The sequence below is a fragment of the Anabas testudineus genome, chromosome 10 (genome assembly GCF_900324465.2).
Source record: "Anabas testudineus chromosome 10, fAnaTes1.2, whole genome shotgun sequence".
NCBI classification, from domain to species: Eukaryota; Metazoa; Chordata; class Actinopteri; order Anabantiformes; family Anabantidae; genus Anabas; species Anabas testudineus.
The window spans coordinates 21,158,108-21,179,764 of record NC_046619.1 but is presented as its reverse complement, the minus strand read 5'-3'; the positions used below and the strand labels follow the sequence as shown (position 1 = coordinate 21,179,764).

Below are 21,657 nucleotides of genomic sequence, written 5' to 3'. Positions count from 1 at the left end.
ATATGTTTCACAAAACTGTCATTTCTGACATTAACGGAGGCAAAAAAAGCAGAGGTACAAGATACACCAGGAAATCCTGTGCTAGAAGTTTGGGCAGCTTTAAGACATGAAGGATCATTATCCAGTCTTCACTTTAAGAAACTGAAGTCAGTTTCTTAAAGTGAAGATCAACATAGCAGACCAGTCACTGGAGTCTCCGACTAGAACAATCTCTAGACAATACACTGTACACGCTGTCTGGGCACCCCTTGGTCAACATGACAACAGCATGGGACTAGGATTTAAACAAGGCACTAAACACATGCCAGCTGCCCTTGGTTTGTGAGTCAAGATGAGCAATCAACCAATTACACCCCAGGATCGACACGACATCACATCAAATAGAGATTTTGTTTATGATAACGGCTGCAAAGACGCCAATGTAACACGAAGCTCAACACATCTGTGGCACTAGCCCAGACAGTGTTTGCTGTGAGTGTCTCTAAACTCACGGCTGCTGGGTGGATTTTTACAGCCTCACTTAAATTAACTGTCTGCCACCAGTTTGATTTTCACAGGGCGGCTCTCTTTGTGCAAGTGTCCTGAGGCACCGTACTCTTCCCTTATGCAACACTCAAAATAATCTGTATAAAAGCATGATTAGGACTGACCCAAACTGTCCCTCTCTCTGCATTGTGATCATGTTCTCCGTGTGTCTCTCTTCTGGGTGCTTATGTGGTGCCTCTTGTGTGCTTGTGTTGTCTGTCCTTCCGTTTTTGTGGGGAAGTGATGGTCGTGCTGCTGTCAAAACACAGATGCCCCACACTCTATGCTGTCCATGAATGCATCACAGCACAAAGCGCCTACCTGACTGACCTACAGTGTTGCTTTCATAAAGTAAAGCTTGCACACAAAGGCAAGTCATGGGACCTCTAAAGACAAGAAATATCTGATTTCTGGGATATTGTATTAAATCTATGGACATCAGGGAGCACGGGGAGCTCCACCAGAGAGCTAGATCGTCTCCAACAGGTTGGCGAGTTGGCAGTTCTGGAAAACGTTGAGACCGTGAATGTGCCCTTTAACGGTTTTGGTCTTTTTTTAAACACACCTCTTGAATATACTGCAAATGTACTATGTGCACTCTGTTAAACCTTTTGTTAATCGGTGGTTTGTCACTTCCTAAAAGGTGTGAAAACTCATTCAACTTTACTCTGCCTGTGAAAAGCCTGTGTTAGAAATTCCTTTTTTTCTTTTTTAATAAACTCAGAGCTGATAGCGTGCAAGAGTCCATAAACTGCCACTTATCTCATGATCTACTGTATTTGAAATCTTAAGTTACCCAAACAGAGTTTGCTGAGCATGTATTTTCTTTCAACACCGCTCTGCTGTATATTCTCAGTCACACCCACTAAACCACAGCCACCTACAATTTACAACTAAGCAGCTCTTCTTGAGCAACTCAGAGCTTCAAGTTTTGCTTGAAGCTACAACAACAGCAGCAGATCAGCGAGGTTGACGGTGCTCGCCCTGTTTCGTGACAATGTTTTCTTAAACACTGCGGTGATTTAGGCTCCAATCAATGACCTTTGGCCTTTAAGCCACAGCCTCCACATGCAGCATTTCTGGTTTTTAAATCAAGGCCCCCATTTCCTTCTAGACCTACTTCCTGCTGTAAACGGGATGCTGTCCTTCAGTCCCTTGCTTGTTTCCACATTCATTTTACACAAAGATCCAGTCTAGCTATTAGCACTGGTACCACTGGTGCCACTGGAACCACTGGTGCTCCTTAAAGAAAATTTTATTAGCAAGAACACAAATTTGAGGTGCACCATTGAACCTACATGTAATGAACAGCATTAGTGGGTAATATGATCACTATGCATATATACAATTATATATATATATGTTATAGTTAAAAACTATATGATACTTAAATAGCTTTAAAACTAACAATTATGTATTATTGATTACAACAATTATTATTTGTCTTCTAGCCCTAAAGGAAACATATTCCCATTTTGTGCCACAAGGAAATCAATGTGACTTCTCAAGACTAACTGACTTTTTTTGTTGTTTTTTAATTTCATAAACAATAACTGCGAGGTTGATGGTTTGATCACCGGTTCATCCAGTCCCCCAAGTACCTGTGTCTGTAGGTTGGTGTCCCATCAATGTTGTCTTTTGTCCAACATTTTCAGCTCAAAATGACAAAACAAATGAAAACGAGCAAATGACCTTTAAGTGGAAATAGATAATAATTTGTACTTTCACTCGAAGTAATGAGTAGTGATTGACTGGTCAGTTGATGGATTAAAGTTTTAATATAAAATATAGTTGGAAACAGAGTCCAACTTGTGCTAAACTGTTGTAATGTAAAGGTTTCATTAACTGAAAGATTAAGAAAACATATCAAAGAAAACCTGCAGATTCATTTATTTAGAACATTTAAGTTCATCACTTGTAAATACACATTCTGGCTTTAACTTTCCCCTCTGTGTTTTTCTGTTAATCAACCTGTCACTTGATCAAAACCACACACCACCGGTCGGAGGGGCCTCTTTTGAAACTCTTGGCCTTCTGACCTCCATAGATACCGACTGAAGAGAGCGAGAGGGGCAGGCAGGACGCAGGGGAGGGGAAACGTGCTGGACACCACCACCTCTCCCGTGAGAAAACAACATCTATTATCAGTGCCGGCATGTGGCGGTTATTACAGTTTCCATTTCCAACAACAACCTGTTGCTGCGCTTTTATTCATTTTTGTTTCCATTTCTCAGTTAAAGTGAAATATTCAAATGCACCATTCTGCCTGTGGTGGCTGCAAACAAGGAAGACGCAATGAGCCATTACGTGGGTTTGTTGGTTTACATGCTCTCAGCCGTGTAGACCTGTCCTGCTTTTCCAGTTCTAACCACAAACTGTGGGCCCCAGGCCGCAGGGCGAGTTTCACACAGACCAGAGGTGACAGTTATCAGCCATTGACTGTACAGCCCAGCCTGTACGGCGTTTAATTAATTCCTCATTTGGCCCACTGATGTTCACTTACTAAAGCTTTCTGGGTTAGTTAAGCTGACAGATTCTGACACTTCTCTGTGTTACAAAGTTTAGTGCAAACGGAGACCTCCACTGACCCTTGACCAGGTTTTGTAGGCTGCTGACAGACCACTAAATAAAAGCCGACTTGTTATATTGTCTGTTTAGGTCTTTCAAGACAGGCTCCGTTCAGGATGCTGCGGTTCAGACTGAGGGAGCACAACAAAACTGCAAATATCACAAGACAATAGTGGAAGTGTGCTGATGTAAAAACCTCTCTGGTTTCTCTATGAATCATTCAACTCGACGCTGAGTGGGAGTGGGTTACTACAGTGTTCAACAACATCTGAAAGCACAATATTCAACTGATCAGTCTCACAATTAACTCTGAGCCACCACAGCAGGAAAACCACTGTAGTGTCTTTAGAGCGTCTTTCAGTTCAGTATAAATGGGCAATACAACGATGATCACCGATACACCGAGGTTTCTGTGGGGCTACAACCACCGGAGTCAACATCAATGACAGATTTTAGTGACTCACCTCACATGAAGTACCTAATGTCCATGTTTTGAGGGGCAAAAGTTGCTAAATCTACTACATCTAGCAACACATGAGCTTTATTAGCAACAATACGCATCGCAAGAGTCATGTTACCACAGACACGAGCACACAGTAAGACTGACTGGTCGTCTCTTTATTAGTGGTGTAGTGAACACACACCTATACATACCACAAACCACACAAAACACCAAGAATGACAGAAAATGTTGGAAACGTTTACGTTCCCTGTAAACGATTAATCAATTAATTGGCTATTTGTCTTCTGTCCTAATCAATTAACTGATTGAAAACAGTTCCAGCTCCACATGTGACTGAACGTCACTGATCTGTTACTAGTCAAAACTTGCACAGAACGTCAACATGTAATCTGTGGTGCTGAGGTAGTCAATCACAGATTTAGAAACCTCCAACACAGCTGGGAGGAGGGAGGTTACATCACCTGACAAGACAGCGTTGAGCATCGGTGCATTTAGTTTTCACCGTCGTCCTGTTTCCTCTGAACTGGCTGAACTAACAAGTGAGTCTGGACGCCGCTCGGCTCGTGTGTTAGTCTGCCACTGCTGCACAGCACAAAGTCCAAAACTACTGCAGAGCACAGAGACTGAACATGAGGTTCACGAGCAGCTGAAGTGTGGGATCATTTCATCTAGATCGAAGGAAGCCCTCATTCTCCCTGAACACAGAAAACAAAGAATAAAGAGCAGAATGTAAGAAAAAAAGTCAGCAACTGGATCTGAAAGAGGATCTGAAACAGACTCGCTTCTCGCCTCTGGTTTTGTGTTTTCTCCCATTGAGCGTCTGTCAGGGAGTGTTTTTATCGTCAACACAAAGGCACGTCAAACCATTTAATTTCACACCAACTGTTGACATCCAGTTTTTCGGGATGTTGACACAAAACAGACACGATCGGTGAAAGCACAAGGCCGCGAATCCTATCTGCACAGGTAGAGTAGGCTGTGCATTGATCTGAACGGCTTTAACGCATCTTCCTGTGTCTTTTGGTTAATAAACATTTGTGTTGTCACTTTTGCAGTGAGGTGGCCATGTGCACTACCTCTATATACAGCACTAGAAGCATTCTGCTAAGCTACAGCGTTTGACACAGTGAATGAGTGAATTTACACAAGACAATCTGCTTATTCTGTAATTTAGCTGAAGTGAAATGATCATTTTAAGTGTTGCTGTGATTGAGCCTTTAGGCTGTATTCAGACTGACGTTCATGCTCCTCATTCATTTCAACAGAAGACGACTGTGTTGAAGTCATGAAGCAAAGGCCTCCAGGTAGTAAAAAAAGGAAGAGACTCAACCTTTGCTGCAACAAAATGCAGTCACCTGCTAATGCACTGCACTGGCCAATCAGGAACATGCAAACACACATCGCTGCTAGATTATATCGCAGTTAATAAAATAATTCCACTGTTTACTTTGCAACCATCAAGACAGACGAAGTGATCATCCCAGGGCTGTATGATCAGATAAGCCGTCAGTGTTTCCTGGTTGTCTGATTCTCGATTGACCCCCTTATGCTCTGTAAAACTGTCTTTTGGCTTCACTGTGTCACTTAACAGTGACCCTGTAATCTGATTTACTTCTTGACACAGCGTTTTCTAAATTTCTACATTTTCTATTCTTATCAGAAGCTGCGGGGGGAGGAGAAAGCCAGGCCAGTGCTGAAGATGTGAACAGCTTCTCCACGTTGCAGTTTGATTTGTGAGCGACTGATTCTCCACAGTGGCTCAGTCGCTTATTTAGGGAGCTGCCTGAGATGATTTCCTGTCCAAGAAAAAGACAAATGCATCTTCTGGCGCTTTGGAGTTTTTCACTATCAAGCACTTCTGGGCCTTAAGAGGCCATATCCTGCTTGCCTGTCCGGTGAGGCTTAGTTTTATCTGACTGCCCACTGGGACCATTAACATTGTTTAAACAGAGAGAGAATGGCTGCATATTTCAGTAGGGTAGTGGGTCAACATAAAGATTCTGATGATTTCTACTCATTCTGCATTAAAGACTTTGCTGTGACAATAGAAAAGCTCATTAGATGTTGTTTAATTCCAGGTCTGCTGTCTAGAAAAGCTGCAGGTAACTTGGTTTTCCCTGCAAAGCAAGCAGAAACCTGACATGAAAGTTGATGCTTAGAGAGTATGTGCAGTCTTACGCAACAGCCATATCATGTGGGATCTCCAACTGCAGGTCGAGCAACATTGAGCTAGACGAGAACCATCATTCAGGGAAGAGGGGTCCTTCATACGAGCCCAGAAACATGAGGTTCAGTTTACTTGAGTAAAAATACAACTGTTCTACCAGCTGGAATTAGAAAGTGCAGCTGTAGCAAAAAAACATGTCCTGACTTAAGTTTGAGAGCCTTTAGATTCAGATTCAAGAGCCATGCTGACACACTCGATCTAAAACAGAGTGAAAGCGAGATCCCATTTTCTCTGACTGTATAAAGCATCACAGGGCGGCTCAGCTGTTACAACACAAGCACGCTGGGTGCAGTTAAGCAGCAGCATGTTCCAAGATTTGAAGCTACTGAAGCTCATAAAAACACTGGCACAGTGTGTGTAATTTCAGAATCACCAAATAATACACTCATTAATAGGCCACATGCGAGTCGGGAGCGTTCAACAGCCATCCTGGTAGGTGTGTTATGGAGTTTTAAATTGTCAGTCAACATTGGAGCTGCCGACATGCAGGTGATGATGGAGCCTAAAGAAGATTTGATGTCAACACATAGGAGATGGTCTAGTTTAAATTAAGCATCAAGATGGTTTCCTGGCACCAAAGTTTGGAGTGCATGTGAGCACAGATCAGACATGTGGGTTCCAGCTGAGCTAATTTTGGTCTAGGTGACCTGTAAATGTTGCATCAGGTGCATTTTAATCACATCTTTTAATTTCTGCCTGTGTTTGAGTCTTAAAAACATTGTTTTCTTCAATGCATCCTTTTTTAAATTGTTCAGGAACCGTCTTGAATCATTTTTTCCTCACTTGTTTCAAAATAATTGTACCTACAGATCCACTCCAGTCCAGTCATAATTGGAGGCAAAAAATAAATAAAATTCTGCTATGAATAATTATTTGTATCACAAAGAAAAGTTCAGTATGGGGGGCAGCAGTGGTTTCCCAACAACTCCAGGGTTAGTGCTTTACACCCCAACTGTGTGACTGTGAAAGAGTCTCTGGGTAAAACAACCACGCTGCTCAGGTTCAGGAGGGGTGTGTGGTGTCAAATGTGTGGATCATAATCCACAAGTTTAATATATTGTTAATTTTCCCTTTCAGAATGTGTTTCTCTACATTTTGATGGACGTCGACTACTTCACCGAAAAGTCAATTCTCTGTAACACAAACATGAATACTGAGTATATACTGAGAAACTTTCTCCCTTCAGCAGATCAATGCCAAACCTGTGCACATGCATCAGTCTGCAAGTGAAAGATAAAAGAAGCTGAATCTAAAAAGAAAATCACGTGTTTACATGGATTATACCTTCTTATTTTACAGAAAACACTTTGGGATGTGGTTGAGACACTTCTTATATACAGACAGCTGAAGAACTTTCACTTTCAACCAAATTTAACCTCCACTCCTACAACATTTGACCTGCATATAACCCGCACAGCTCTCCCATGGCTGCATGAACCTTCACATGACAAAGTTCAGAAACAGCAGCGTCCCGCTCCATCCGTCACACTGAACTTAGTTGTGTCAATGTGATATTTTAACTGCATGTCCCCTCAAAAAGCTGCACAGACTTGTTGGCTGCTCTCTGCATGCCTTCCCCCTTCACAATGTCACACCAGGCTTGTTGCTGCAGCAGTCTGCCGAGGAGCAACATCCACTCTGAGGAGAAATAAATGCACCGACTTGGGGTTTTGAATGAATCCAAACCTCATGCAGATCCTCCACACACACTGGGTGAACTTTGGACGGCTGGAGGACGGGGTGAGCCTAATGGTGGACCAGGAGCTTTTCTTCAAGAATATTCCAGCTCAGTGGAAAAGAAGAATTGCAGTTTGCTTCAGAGGAACAATTAAACCTGACGAGACAGCCAGAGAGGCGGCTGCCAGAGCCTCCTCTCCGGTGCAGCTAACCGTGTGCATCCCGGTGAGCTTTAAAGAAGCCTTTACGATGCACTTTCCACCTTAAAACCCCCCATCCCCGGTGTGCAACTGCAGGGCCCGGCGCCGCCATGCACCCGCACACAGACACAGAGCACAACACGCATAGCATGCCCCGTAGCACCAAGCGGAAAGAGACACGCCAAAAATGAGGAGGAGGGGGCTCAAACCGGGACCGTAAACCGGCCACAGAGCCAGCGGGGACGGAGACATGCAGGGCACAAGAGCACTCGGACAAACTAACCTGTTCGGGAGCAGCACGGTCCGCTGGATCCTGGGTTGAATCCGAGTTAAATCCACTATCAGTAAAACAAAGAGGCGAAAATGACCGAGCGGCCGCGGAACAGGCCGAAACTGCACTCCTGGAGCAGCGCCGCGCATGCGCAGAGCGCGGCCAACGTGGGGGTGTAGAAGGGGGTGGGGTGAGTGAAACTAATTATTAAAATTGATCCGGTGAGTGGTTCATTAATTATTAATTAGGAGGAAATGAAAGGCATGTATCGATTGATGCTGTTTTTAATGAGTGTGCGACACCGGGTCATGTGATTATGAGATGTTCTAATATGAATTATACTTTTTGGGTTGGGGTTAGTGGAAGTACGATTTAAACGATTAGAAACATCAGAATCTATTTATTTTAGCTTTTTGCTGCTTTGCACGTGTCAAAAATGGTCAAATGTGCATTTGTGGGCTGTGCTATGATTTTATGGTCTGTTCGTCTGCTTCATCTGTTTCTTCACTGGTTTCAGAAAATCTCAACAAAGAGCTGCATCTAAAAATCTGACACCTGAACACAGGAGGAGATACTGCAGTTCAGCTTCTGTTAAAGTTCCTGTCACTAACAAAATAATGAAGTGATGCATCCTTACAGCAGTATCACAGTTTCTTTTAGCAACTCAGCTGGTCAATTCATCCATCAATTTTGCCCTATGCTTATGAATCCTAATGACTAATGCCTGTACAAATAGTGTTCCAGTCTTGTTGCCCTTAACTTTTGCTTCTAGTAGTCTAAAAGTCCATTCAACTCACAATTTCAAGGCAAAACACCTGAAGATACAACACAACACATGTTTATGTAAAGTTGTCTGATTTTAACGCATTAACACAAGTTGAGATTAATGTGAAACTAGTAAAACTTTTATTTGCCAGTCAAATTTTATTTGACTGACAATATTTTTTATTTAAAGTCAAAAGATTAGTTTTAAATTGTGCCTGATGCAAACTAATGGATCAATGGGTAGAAGCTCTATAATTAAGATACAAAGTTTGAGCTTTGAGATGGATAAATTCCTGTATGAAGTTAAAAATACCTGTGGTTAAAATTAGGGAAAGTTTGGGGTTTGGTAAATATCTGGAGTGGTTCTCTTTAGGGGGTAAAGTGTGGGTGGGACCCTAGTTTCTTCCCATAGCTGTGGTGGGATTCCTGAAGAACATGTGGTCGAACTATTGTTGAAATTCTGCATGCTGCACGTTCTTCACTAGAAATAATGATTCTGAAACAAAAACTAGTCCCAGTTGCCAAAAATCTTTGTTTTTAGCACGACCACAATCCAGCATGTGCTGACCCTCAGACAATATAAATCTCTCACATTCCCACTTACAATTCAGTCCCTCGCTGCAGCCGCATTTCTATTCAGGGGTTGAAATAAAAATAAAACAGACAGAGGCTTCTTCAGATCTCCACCACAGCACAGCATTGTTTTACTATTTGTGCAGGACATGCAGTAACTCAATGTAAACCTTCCGGGGCTGTAGTCAGGATAACTTAATCAAGCCTGAGTCTGTTCCAAGAGCTGGTAAAGCTTTGTATGAAGACGCTGCAAGTAATGTTTAGTTAATGAAGGGCTTCCAAAAGGGACCTGTGATGGTTGCAACACATTAATTATCACAGTCATATAGCACAAAAGAAGCTATAACCGAAGTATAGTTTAACTCTACGGAGTTATTTATTCCCTGTTGGTGTGTGAAGTGTGAAATACATGCAGAGCTTTGTGTATTAACTGTCTTTACTTTTCCAAAACAGAGCTCATTTGCAAAAAGTCTATGATTGAATAATTTATCTAGAGTAAAATTTTGTTTTATGTCCCATATATTTATTCAGTGATGAGTTTTCGATGTCACCAGCAGACTTTCTTACTAACATGAGCTCTTCCAGTTTCTTCATGCTGTGCTGGACGGTGACAGACTGACAGGGTTTTTTCATCCATTAAGGACACAGAGTGCCGTTGCTATAAAGCCCACTGATGCAGATTTGTGATTCAGCTGTTTGTTTGTTTCTCTGGTCGATCTTGCAACAGATCTTGACTTCAAATCAAATTTCCTGACTAAATAAAGCTTAAACTAACTACCTAGTTTGCGTACAGTGTTTGCTTCTGCACATCTGTCCTAACTCCGGTACAGGGAGACCCCTGGAGTTCACTTAAAGACCAAACATCTGAGGAATAAAACACAGGTAATCTCGGAAATGCACTGCAATATACAGCAAATAATAATAAAGCAGAGCAAAAGTCTCCAAATTCTAAATAAATGAAACATAAGGTGATGTCAGGTTTGACTTGTAGCACAAACCTAAGAACAGACCCGTCACAAAGAGGAAACAGCAAAGAGTGAAAGTGAGGGAGGAGTGTTGTCATGTTCTGTTCAGTACAATGAGCGAAGCCAAAGGAACAAAGAGCTCTCACTCTGTTCGTTCTGCCCGGAGACAGGATTTCCCTGCAGCACAGTGTGAAATTCTGAATTGTAGTAACTGAATATGAGTTAATATCTGTCAGTTTAAAGCATAAAGTTAGGATTATTTTAATTAATGATTAATCAATCAACTATACAGCATGTTCTAATGATTAGTGCATAAACCATCCATGACTGAATTCATCTTCAGTCTCCACTGGACGTGTTCTTTAATTTTAACAAAAAACAACCAGCTCTCTAAAGCAGAAATTATCAGTTAATTGATAAAATTTATAGTTAGACAGAAATTTAATTTGAAACTAATTGTGTAAAAAATAATATCCACGAGTTTATTATGAAAGGACTAAAGTGGTATTTAGAGAGCACAAATGACTAAACTGAGAGCACTAATTACTAAACATAAATGAAGTCATCCATGTTCCCCAATGACTTCATTCGTGCTACTGATTTACTGACTTTTGTTTTTGGTGTCAGACAGACGCTTCTTCAGCAGCTTCGGTCTCTTGCTGCTCAAATAAAGCCACAAAACCACTGCAGAGCGACTTCATAGCTTAACTACCTCTTCAGCACATATAACGTGAACATCAGGCGTTTATACGCTTTTTAGCTCAAGATTTCTTTTATAAGTGTTATTGAGAACTGCTACACAGTTAGTGGTTTCAGAAGGGGGGTGCACAGAAACCGTCGTCTCCTCATAGTAAAAATAGGCATTTTACACGCACCCAGCTGTGGTAACTTGATTATTTTTTATAACTGAGTCACTAAATAATCTGATAATAAAGAAAATCTGGGCTAGACTTCCACATTGATGTTATTAACGGCACAAAGTCCAACAGTGTTTATTCTTAGTTTTTTATCAGTTACTAAACTCAGTGCTTTAGTAGACCTACTTGTGTTCCACTTTTAGTCAAGTACCTTTTTAGACAAAAACACAAACAATTTGAGTGGTGATATTTGAGTTGATTACACTAGAATTAGTTCAACTCCTTAAAGATGTAATTAGACCCCGAAACTTGAAACTTACTATGTTCTGATTTCAACTCATTGTGTCAAACACGCTTTACAAAGAACAAAACAACAATAACTTTAATGTGTCTGTTCAATAAAAATACATATTTACATATATAACATATTTATGTTTCATGGATGAGAGGAAATCTACACTTAAACATGACACAGTTCAGCCGTGGTTACCTTCCCTTAATCAGCTGATCACCAGTGTTGACCTTTGAACTTTAAACTGTGCCTATGTGTTCTTTCTGTTCTTGTCTTGTCTTTAACACTTTTCTAGTTGTTCCATAAAACACAGGTTGATCTCCCCTTCAGTTTTCCCACTGTACTTGTACTTTGTAGTTTGTGTACTTCTCAGCAGCAGTAGCCTACAAACGTATACGGGGCCTGAACGGCTGTGTCCGAGTGATGCATCTCGTCAGTAGAGGATCTCTGTTACAGTACCGTGCCCTGCGGTGTCCCTGAAACTAGAAGCGGTGTTTAACGACTTAGTCCAACCTGGAAACGGCTCCTTCGGCGTTTGTTTGTGTCAAAAGTGACTGTGATCAGTTAGTAGATTAGGAGAAACACAATGGGTTTACGGTTCGTGTTTTGGGTTTTGTGTCCGACAGCGTAAACTTGTCCATGACTCGGGTTCTTGGACGGTGTTAGCATTAGCTAACGTTAATGGTCCACTTAGCTTAACCGGTGAACTTCGCTCATGGAGGATGATGTTGACGGAACCTCCTCTGAGGTTCCTAGAGAACCAAACGAAGAACTGAAGAAACTGCTGCAGTTTAAAGTGTACAAGAGGAGGTGGTTCGTCCTGCTGGTGCTGTGTTTGTTGAACTGCTCCAACGCGACGGTGAGTAACGAACCACGAAGTCCGGATCCAGGACGGGACTTTTAATGTATGGCTTATAACAGAGTCCTGAACCAGGGAGGTACTTAAAAAGCGTCCTCTGTAGGATGATCCTGTAAACAACGCTGAATAGATCCAGAGTTCGTGTAGCCTGCTGTTCTTTTCCACTCACCTCAGCCGGTCCAGGCAGATGACCGCCCACCCTGAATTATATTTGATCGGAGCAGTGGCGTAGCACAGAAATCCGGGGCCCCTACAAGTGCAGCCTCTGTGGGGCCCCTTACCCTGTTACACCCCTGGACTCCACACAAATTAATGTGGTTCAACTATTTACAATCAGTTTTCTTGTGCAGATTTTTCAACTGTCATGTAAAAGTGAAACTGATTTCAGTAATCAGTGCAGGTGATTAAAAATAACCTTGTTTCCTCTGGCAGTTTAGCAGGTTTCTTTACAAATGTGTACAGGGCTTAAAGTTCTTCAACACTGTGCTGGAAATCTGTGCTGGACATTTCAGTTTGGTTTGTCTCGACAGAAACATGGTGGCCTCTGTGAAAGAGGACTCGTTCTAAGCTAAAGAAAACACAGTTGTTGGTATTTTCATGTGATTACACACTAATGAAAACCTTATTTAGTAATATATTCTATTACTGCTAGTTTATTCATTTAAATTGTATAAAGTTGATGTCTGACAGGAACTCTTATAACTCTAATCCATGGGGAAAACACTAAAGTAGTGTTCACTAAAACTTTTGAATGCTCTGATTTCCCCATGATTATTTAGTTTTTTCTATTTAGTTTCCCAATTTACTTTTTTTAAAAAATAGATGTTTGCTTTAAAGTTAAACATTAGTATCAGCACACTGGGACAACATGTAGCTTAGTAGAGCAGTCTTCTAAAAAATCCCACGGTCAATGGTTCGACTCCCTGTTGCTCCTAAGTTATTGTCCACTTCACTGCAGGAGTCGCCTAAACCACTGACACCATCACCACCATTTCTGAATCGAGAAGGCTCCTCAGAAGTTCAAAAAAAATATAAGAAGATAATATTTTTGGCACCTGCTTCAGGTAACACATGAAGTATATTAAGAAATCCTTTATTTATTTTGTCACGTTGTCGACATAAGGACTGTGATGACTTCCATCAGTACAGTTGACTTTAAAAGATATAGTTGTGAACAGAGAAGCGGTGTGGCCCATTATTGTTAGTGGAACGTGATATCTACTCCCTGGGGATGTTATCATTGAAAAGCACAGTGTGCCTGGAGGCAAGTGTGCCTGTCATGCAAACTGAGCCCCTCCCTCACCTTTTCCCACCTCCCACGGGACGTGTCCTCTCTATGGGAGCTATTGTTTTCATGGGACGGGTGTTCCCATTCACAAAAGATCCTCAGCTGTTTGAAAGTCATTCATGATGTGGCGAATAGCAGCTGATAATCCTGTTAGACATCAATGTGTCTGATATTAGCAGCTCTGAGGTGGGTTATTGATTATTCGTCATGTAAATTGATTTAGTGTGGATTTTAAAAATCATTATAAATCAGTGTTACCCACATTGTATACACACATCATCTTAAAAAGACAAATATACTGCTGTTAGTGTCCTCAGTGAGGTCATAATGTTTAGATATAGTTTTTGAGAGGTGTTGATTCACCTGTATGATCGTTTTGGAAGATGAGCTGTACCATGTGGGGCTCTTTCTACTTTAAACATTTTTATAAAGAGTAAATTTTATAACAAAATGAAAAATGGATGATTTTCACAAGTGTGGCTTTTAATATAATTTTAACTAAATTTTTTTTAGATGTTGATACTCCTTTGTGTGGGGACTAAAGAAACAAAAACAGGTTATAATATAAAAATAATATAAGTTAGCAGGATGTATTTTTTAACGTGTGTTTTAACATAAACACCCAGTACACCTCACCTTAGATTTATTTCCAATATAGCTCAGCTCTCTAGTGGACATCTTTCCTAATTATCTCAAACATATTTTGTCATTTATGTACTGAAATTTCTAATTATTTCTTCTCTGACACTTAAACCTATACTAATAGCGGCAATAAGCCTGGTTGATTAATCAGTGTAGCTCTTACGTATACACAGTATGATGTTTATGTGTAATTCATAGTACTTTTTAATGTTAAGTATTAGATGGAGCTTACAGAAAGATTCCACTTAAGGAGAAAACTTTAAAATCAGACAATGAGATCTTCTTTATTCTTTAGAGTCAGCTCTGTTCTCTATAGAAGAAGAGAAGGAAAAACACGTCACAATGCTTAGTGCATCCCCAGCATCCCTCCCCCCCTCTATAAGGGACAGAGCTGACATTGTGTGTCCAAATCAGCTGACCAGCTTGTGTCAGCTCAGATGCATAATTTGCTTTTTCATCACTGTCCACAAAACAGAGACTTGTACTGGTTCTGCCTTGTTGAGTTAGCAGATCAGACTCATTCAGTTGATTAAGCTGCCAGCTACATGTGCAGCTTTTTTCTGTATAATAAATACCCTTTTTGTACAATGGCCATTGTTCAATTAATCTGTATTAACCTTCTTTTAGGTGCACTGGCAAATCAGAAGTATTGCACAAAATCAGATAACGTGTATATCTCATTGACATTAACAAGACTTAAGACCTTTATAGGCTCTACATCGAGGGAGCTCATAGGTTTACCCAACCACATGAGTTTGCATTTTCCCCTTGTGTTGTCTGGTCTTGTATTTTTTATGATTTTGCTGCTACTACTTACTGGAGGTGTTTGATATTTTCCTCTACTACATTTATCTTAGAGATTTAATTACTAATCACTAATTAACATAAGCTAAATATCATTTAAAGTAGATTTATTTATAAAGTCATTTTTCTTAAAATACCTTTTTATAGCTCATTGAATGCTCATTTCCTGATCTTCAGGCAGTTTGTGTGATCAGATCCAGGTGTGTTGATGATTTCATGTGGAACACCTTGTGGTCCTGGCTTCTCCTCTCCTGATTGGTGTTTGCTGATAGCTTGATGGCCTACTTAGGTCTTCATAGTGGTGGAGCCTGGAAGCTGTTCAGAATTTATTGTACAAGCTTCTGTGTTTGAAGTTTTCTCACTCTGGGTCTGCAGGACCCTGTGCACACTGAAATGGGAATCTCATACAAAACTCAAGAGGAAAGTTGAACACGTTAAAGCTCTATCATGCAGTGAGGAAGCCATATATGAGAATGATCTATGAACCTTCCTGCTTGTTATCAGGGCTCAGTTCAAACCCTACATCTCTTATGGTATGGGGGTGCAGAAGTGGCTAAGGAAGGGGCTGTTGTGTTGTCATGTGAGAGCAGAAACAGGCCAAAACACGTCTCTCTCTATTTTTTTTTAACCATTTCCTCATTTCTGAAGCATTGTGTGCAGATCATATGACAAACATGAGGAAACTAAAGTGCTAAAACATAAAGTGCAACCGGTTTTGTAGGATTGAGCACACGCAATGTGATATGTAGTGTTGTAACAGTTAATTAGGAATCCTTGAATCTGTAGATGTAGAAAAGAACAGGTTATCCTTTCTGGTTTGGTTTCAGTGAAACAGGCGCTTAAGATGAAGTTACATTTAATATATACACATACCTCATTATGGAAAAACAACTCGCCATGTGTATTCACAGATATGGCTGACCTTCGCACCAGTAGCAGACCAGTCTGCCCAGTACCTGAAGGTCTCTCTGGATGATATCAACTGGTTGTCACTGGTCTACATGATCGTTGCCATACCACTCAGCTTTGGGACCACATGGCTGCTGGACACCTTTGGGCTACGGATCACGGTATAAACTGTACTTTAACTAGTAAGGTGCTGTTGTTTTGTGGGGTATAGACACAGTAGAGGGTATTGGAGCTACATTTTCCAGTAACTGAGTAGGTGCTATAATATTCATTGTCTATACTTGGTCTAGGAGCTAGTGTACAAACAGTGAGGTCTGGGATTTGTGGGATTTGTGTTTTTTTTTTTTTTATAGCACAAAGCTTTAATCCAGTGGCCATAAAAGATAATAATAGTCTGTAGATGTACTGCACTGAAGGGACAATGTCTCCCAGTAACTGAACCTTTCAGATACTGATGTAATTATACTCTAAAAGATAAAAGATGAAATCTTCCAAGGGGGAGAATAGTTTGTTGTTTCTTACCTCCCTTCAGCTTTTTTCTTTCAGTAATTTAAATATGAAATTAAACTAAAAAAACTTCCAACAGGACTTGACTGATAGTTGATTGAGAACAATGGTTTAGAATTATTCCAGCTCTAAGCACCAAGAAGGATAAGAACATACAACTCACCTGTCGACAGCATCTTGATCTGTCACTGTCCTCTTGACCTGCAGCTGATCCTGGGCTCCTGGCTGAATATGTTTGGGGCCGTGCTGCGTTTCTTGGGCGCACCAAGCAGAGAGGGTTTTATCGTCCCCTATCCAGTAGTGATGTTAGGTCAGACCTTTGGTGCCTTGGCTCAGCCCCTCATCATTTTCACCCCAACTAAGATGGCAGCACTCTGGTTTCCTGACAATCAGCGGGCCACAGCTAATATGATCACTTCTATGTGTGAGTGATATACTGTTGTTAACGAGAGCTCGGTGTGACTCCCCGTAAATTACATATAAGAATGTGATATCTTACAGTTACTGTAAATCTCTTATGCCCACAAGTGACCAAAAACTCCACCAGTGGTATCTGTTGACACACCATTTAAAAGATTTGTGAGTCTGAATGTTTAAAATATAAGAGGATTAACAAAAAAGATGTAAAATGTTAAAAGAGACCAACAACAATGTGTTTACAGCTGCCAGCACATTTTGGTTTGGTTTGGTTAAAGAATGTGTCCAGAGATAAACAGCTACAGTACTTAAAGATACTACTACTACTACTACTACTACACCTTCAGTTGCTCTTCTCTTTTCCCTCAGCCAACCCACTGGGCGTCCTCCTCGCTAACATAATTTCTCCTTGGGTGGCTCAAACATCTGCACAAATTCCAAACTTGGTGAGTTGAACCAGGTCTAAGGTTTCCGTATTGAATTTAGGGGAAATTAGGGTTGCCTTGTTGCTGATTGCATTTTACCGTTAATTATGCATTTTGTCACTTTGCATCTTGACCAACTTTAACTCATGAAGAAACATCATTGAACAACATGTGTAAAGATGCAAAAATGTATAATTACACAACTAAGTGTTGAGCAAATAGAGATTTTGTTGAACAAATGACAACATTTATAACATCAGGTTTCCAGGGTGTTCAGTGGTTTATTCCCTTTAACACAAACACTGAAACTCAGCCGCATTCTCTCCCTTATGTCTACGATCTGCCAGGTTGGCCTAAAACCACAGGTTCCAACAGGGAATTGAGGGATTGCAGCTGCTAATACAGACATTTGCTGCATCCAGCCTCTGTGTGGTCAATTCACCTGCTAACGATGATAAATTGTCTTTGATTTAAGGTGCTACCCTCCATTTATCAACACATTATGCGTTCTTTCTCTCATCCTCTAGTTGCTTGTCTATGCCATTCCAGCATGCATCATCTGTTTCCTAGCAACACTGGGGATACGGAGCAGTGCACCCCCCACGCCACCGTCAGCCAGTGCCGAGTCCTCAGACTTGGAGCCGTTTGTACAGGGCATCAAACTGGTAAAGACACAGAAAACAGAAAGTTGTTGTTTAGAAGGTGTCAGTGAACTGTGAGGTTCATATGGAAAAACTTTTAATTTGACCTGTTATAAAAAACGAGGGGAAACAGGAGAGACGCCTACCTTCAGTTTTAACTGTCACATTATTGTCACCAAGGGCAGAGTGTCTGAGGTGACGGTATTTTTACCTGCAGTGAGGCTGCGAGATGTGGGGATCTTCTGTAATTCAGTCTCTACCCACTGTAATTCAAACTGCACCAGACTGGTTATGACGAATCCCGTGTCTCCAAACACAGTCTGTGCTTTAGCTTTATGTATTCATACAGTGCTGAGCGTTACCTCCTAAGATATCCAGCTCTCTAACACATAGACGCAGTCAATCAGCAAGGTCAAAACCAAAACAACAGGGAATGTGATTTTCCATGTCCTGCAAAGAGTAATGTCCAGTTTTTTGGTCGTGCACAAAGTAACAATGATAAAATAATGATCAGCTTGTAAACAAAGCCTCAGGATAGCTAAATATTAAACATATCATTACTCTCAACACAATTTACATAACCTTTTATGGTTCCTGCAGTTGTGCACACAGTTTTTCTGTACAAATTATTCAACATTTCCAAATAACAAATACAGCATATGTGTAGCAGCAGTGTGTGTAACAAAATACTAGGGTGATTGATTTTTTTTATTTTTAGTTCTATGGCTTTATTAAGTGTGGTATGTTGCCTGTATGTTGTTTCCCTTGTCGAATGCAGCTGCTGCAGTGACCTTGTTTGCCCACGAGGACCAAGCCTTTCTCAGCAAGTCTGCTCTGTTTCCTCTAGTTACTGAAGAACAAAGCCTACCTCATCCTGCTGCTGTGCTTCGGATCAGGCATCGCCGTTTTCACCTGCTTCTCCACGCTGCTGGAGCAGATTCTGTGTGTGCAAGGATACACAAATGTAAGTACACATCAGGATAACACACAGCATTGATATTCCCATTAAAAACAATTAGGACCATTTAGTATGAATTTAGCAATAAAAGCAGCTCAGGCAGTAGATTGGGGATTTACAGTCCAGGAGAATCAAACAGCCACAGCATGAGTTGTGTTAGCAAACTGTACACAATGGATCAATAAATATATGGATTTACCTTCACAGACCTGATGTTTTAGAACCACTGAGGTGTAAATCTATAAAATCTCACCCCTGCAGGACTTTGCAGGCTTGTGCGGCGCTCTCTTCATTGTGTTTGGAATCGTAGGAGCCGGCGCTCTGGGTCTCTACGTCGACAAAACCAAGAAGTTCATTGAAGCCATAAAAATCAACATGAGCTTCTCAGCCCTGGCGTGCATCGCCTTCGCAGTGGTGAGAACACGCATTTGATGCTCATATGTTTTCCCACCATGTTGATCTTCAGAGCTCCTCTTCTATCTCTTCTCCTCTCTGCAGGTGTCTCTGATGCGGCAGCAGAAAGCCGCTGTAGCTGCCGTCTGTTCTCTTTTTGGCTTTTTTGGTTTCTCTATTTACCCGGTGGCCATGGAGCTTTCTGTGGAGTGTTCGTATCCGGTCGGAGAAGCCACATCAGCCGGACTTATCTTCATATCAGGGTACTGCTGTCTGAGTCAAACAGCACGCACAGTATACAGTATAAATGAGAGCATCATCAAATAGACTTATTAGAGGTCTCTGGTTGACTGTAAATGTGCTGTTAATATGCTTCATGTCATAGAAGTTAAAATGATAAATTGGTGAGAAAATGTAAATGAGTTGTTGATCATCAAGTACTCAAAGTAAATATAAAACACTGCAGTACTTTTAAAGAACCACTCAAAACGACAAGGGTTGTAGTTATGGTACTGTGCTCTTCTCGAGATATTTATTACTTCATAGTTTAACTCACAGGTTTGACTGTTTACTGTTGGTTATACTCACTTTTCTCCTATGAATCTTTTACAGACAGATTCAGTCTGTTCTCTACATAATCCTCCTCCAGGCTTTGACTGTACGACTCACCGACTCCCCTCAGTCGACCTGCGGGGATGCAGTCCTGAGCTGGAAAGGTAGGTCGCGTCATGTTCCTCCACAATGAGCATCCAGAGAATTTCCTGACCGACCGTACACATGCACACATACGTATCCTTGAAAATGTGTTGACCGGTCAGAAACACCACAAACTCAAACATCATTATCATTATTGTTAGAAAGCAGTTTAACGGTTCTGCTCATGCTCAGATGGTTCAGAACTGAATAATAATCCTCTTTAAATTTCTACAAATAAAATGAGAATAAAGCTTCAAACCACCCTAATCTGGACATTTCTGTCCCTCAGTGCCCACACTGGTGATGGCAGGACTGTGCACTTTGTTCACCTGCTGCTTCGTCCTCCTCTTCCACACGAGATACAGACGACTGGAGGCTGAAGAACAGGCGACTTATGGAACCAGATCAATCAACAACTCGGCAACCGATGAGCACACTCCAATACTAGACTCATGAGACACAGAGGAAATTATAGGTGTGATCACACCTACCTGTATCTCCGTAACACTCATTAATGAGTGTTTTAATTTTTTATGATAATGGGGCCAAATGTTTTCTACTTTAACAGGTAATCCTCAGGATATTATACAATGGTACATCCACTGTTTATCTACAGAAAGAATCTCAACACTGTGTATTTTTGTAACTTGAATGATTTTAAAATTTTTACAGACAAAAAATTACTAAGGATTAAATTTGTGTAAATTATTTTGCGTCCACTGGAGAAGTGAGCAGTGAGAAATGTGAGGTAGCTCTAATGGATGTACAGACTTCACATTCCTAAACTGATCATGTGTATTTAAATGATCACCTTTGAATAAGATAAGATGAGAGAAAATGAAGACAAATTAAAGAAATGACACGCAGCCCTCGTCTCATCTAAACGACACATCCAGGAATTTCTGTGGTTAAAGAAATTTAAGAGACCAAAATGAAAGTGTTGTGCTGAACACAGCAGGACTTCAACCTGTGTAGAGTAACTGTAACGACAGAAGCTTCTCGATTCTCAGGGACAACGACAAAACCCAATGTTCACATCACAGACACATTTTCCTGCTGCCAGTTTCCACTGCAGCTGTTTGACAGTGTACTGAACTAAAACCACTATAAGCTGCTCTGTTCACTATGAGTAATTATTAAATTGACACGTTAATTAAATTTCTGTATGTTTCAGAAAACTAAATTTTCAAATGTCCGATCTGATGAGGTGCTTCCTGTTTGAACCAAACTGCCACTAACTCTGTTGTGTCATTGTGTTATGAATTAAAAGACTCCTAAAACTAATCATGCAACTATTTATTACCTTAAAAATGTAAAAGTACTGCTCATATCAAACTCAGTCAGGTGTGGGTTTTTGATTCTGTTGACAAAATCAACAGAATCTGTCAAAATAAAGTTGTGTCTGATAAAAAGTAAATAACTGAATGTTGGACAAGTTTCTGCTCACTATATTGTCATTTGGTGAGTTTTATCTTCCAGGAATCAAGAACAGATGTTTAGCATCAAAAATGACAACTGACCAATTACCCTAATTGTTGCTAATTAACGTTCTGCAGACGAGTTGATCAGATCCTGGGAGCTGCAGAGCACAGATTGATTTCTGGATGCAGAGGAAATTATGAATACTATTCATAGCTGCAGCTTAATTTGACTTCCTCTGAACGTTTCACTGTTTACTGAAGAGGGAAAAAAAGGACAAGCACCAGCTCGAAGAGGAAGAGAAAGTGAAACCAAC

At 40.8% G+C, this 21,657-nt stretch overlaps 2 protein-coding genes across 4 annotated transcripts in view; one reads left to right on the top strand and one right to left on the bottom strand.

Moving 5' to 3' along the window:
• LOC113160473 (polycomb group RING finger protein 3) overlaps positions 1–8,048 on the bottom strand; it is a 44,815-nt gene extending 36,767 nt beyond the window's left edge. The window contains exons 1-2 of one of the 3 annotated variants that reach the window (XM_026357753.2): positions 7,944–8,048; positions 4,018–4,251 (exon numbers count right to left, since the gene is read on the bottom strand). The gene's annotated coding sequence lies outside the window, so the exon portion shown is untranslated. Of the gene's footprint in view, positions 1–4,017; positions 4,252–7,469; positions 7,717–7,943 lie in introns of those variants that run through there. The other 2 variants (XM_026357752.2, XM_026357754.2) reach the window with 2 other exon arrangements.
• A 3,556-nt stretch (positions 8,049–11,604) lies between these two features.
• On the top strand, positions 11,605–21,206 carry slc49a3 (solute carrier family 49 member 3). The gene is made up of 10 exons (XM_026357383.1): positions 11,605–12,242; positions 15,888–16,046; positions 16,600–16,816; positions 17,179–17,255; positions 17,762–17,899; positions 18,723–18,839; positions 19,095–19,247; positions 19,332–19,489; positions 19,839–19,942; positions 20,212–21,206. Exons 1-10 carry the CDS (start codon positions 12,099–12,101, stop codon positions 20,376–20,378), a joined length of 1,434 nt encoding a protein of 477 aa, XP_026213168.1. The 5' UTR covers positions 11,605–12,098; the 3' UTR covers positions 20,379–21,206.
• Positions 21,207–21,657: the final 451 nt, after the last annotated feature.

What these genes read in the sequence shown, in the direction of transcription:
- slc49a3 (XM_026357383.1), top strand. Translation starts at nt 12,099, where the DNA reads ATGGAGGATGATGTTGACGGAACCTCCTCTGAGGTTCCTAGAGAACCA. An exon ending in TGAACTGCTCCAACGCGACG is followed by an intron (nt 12,243 to 15,887) that starts GTGAGTAACGAA and finishes GTGTATTCACAG; the next exon opens with ATATGGCTGACCTTCGCACC. An exon ending in TAATATGATCACTTCTATGT is followed by an intron (nt 16,817 to 17,178) that starts GTGAGTGATATA and finishes CTTTTCCCTCAG; the next exon opens with CCAACCCACTGGGCGTCCTC.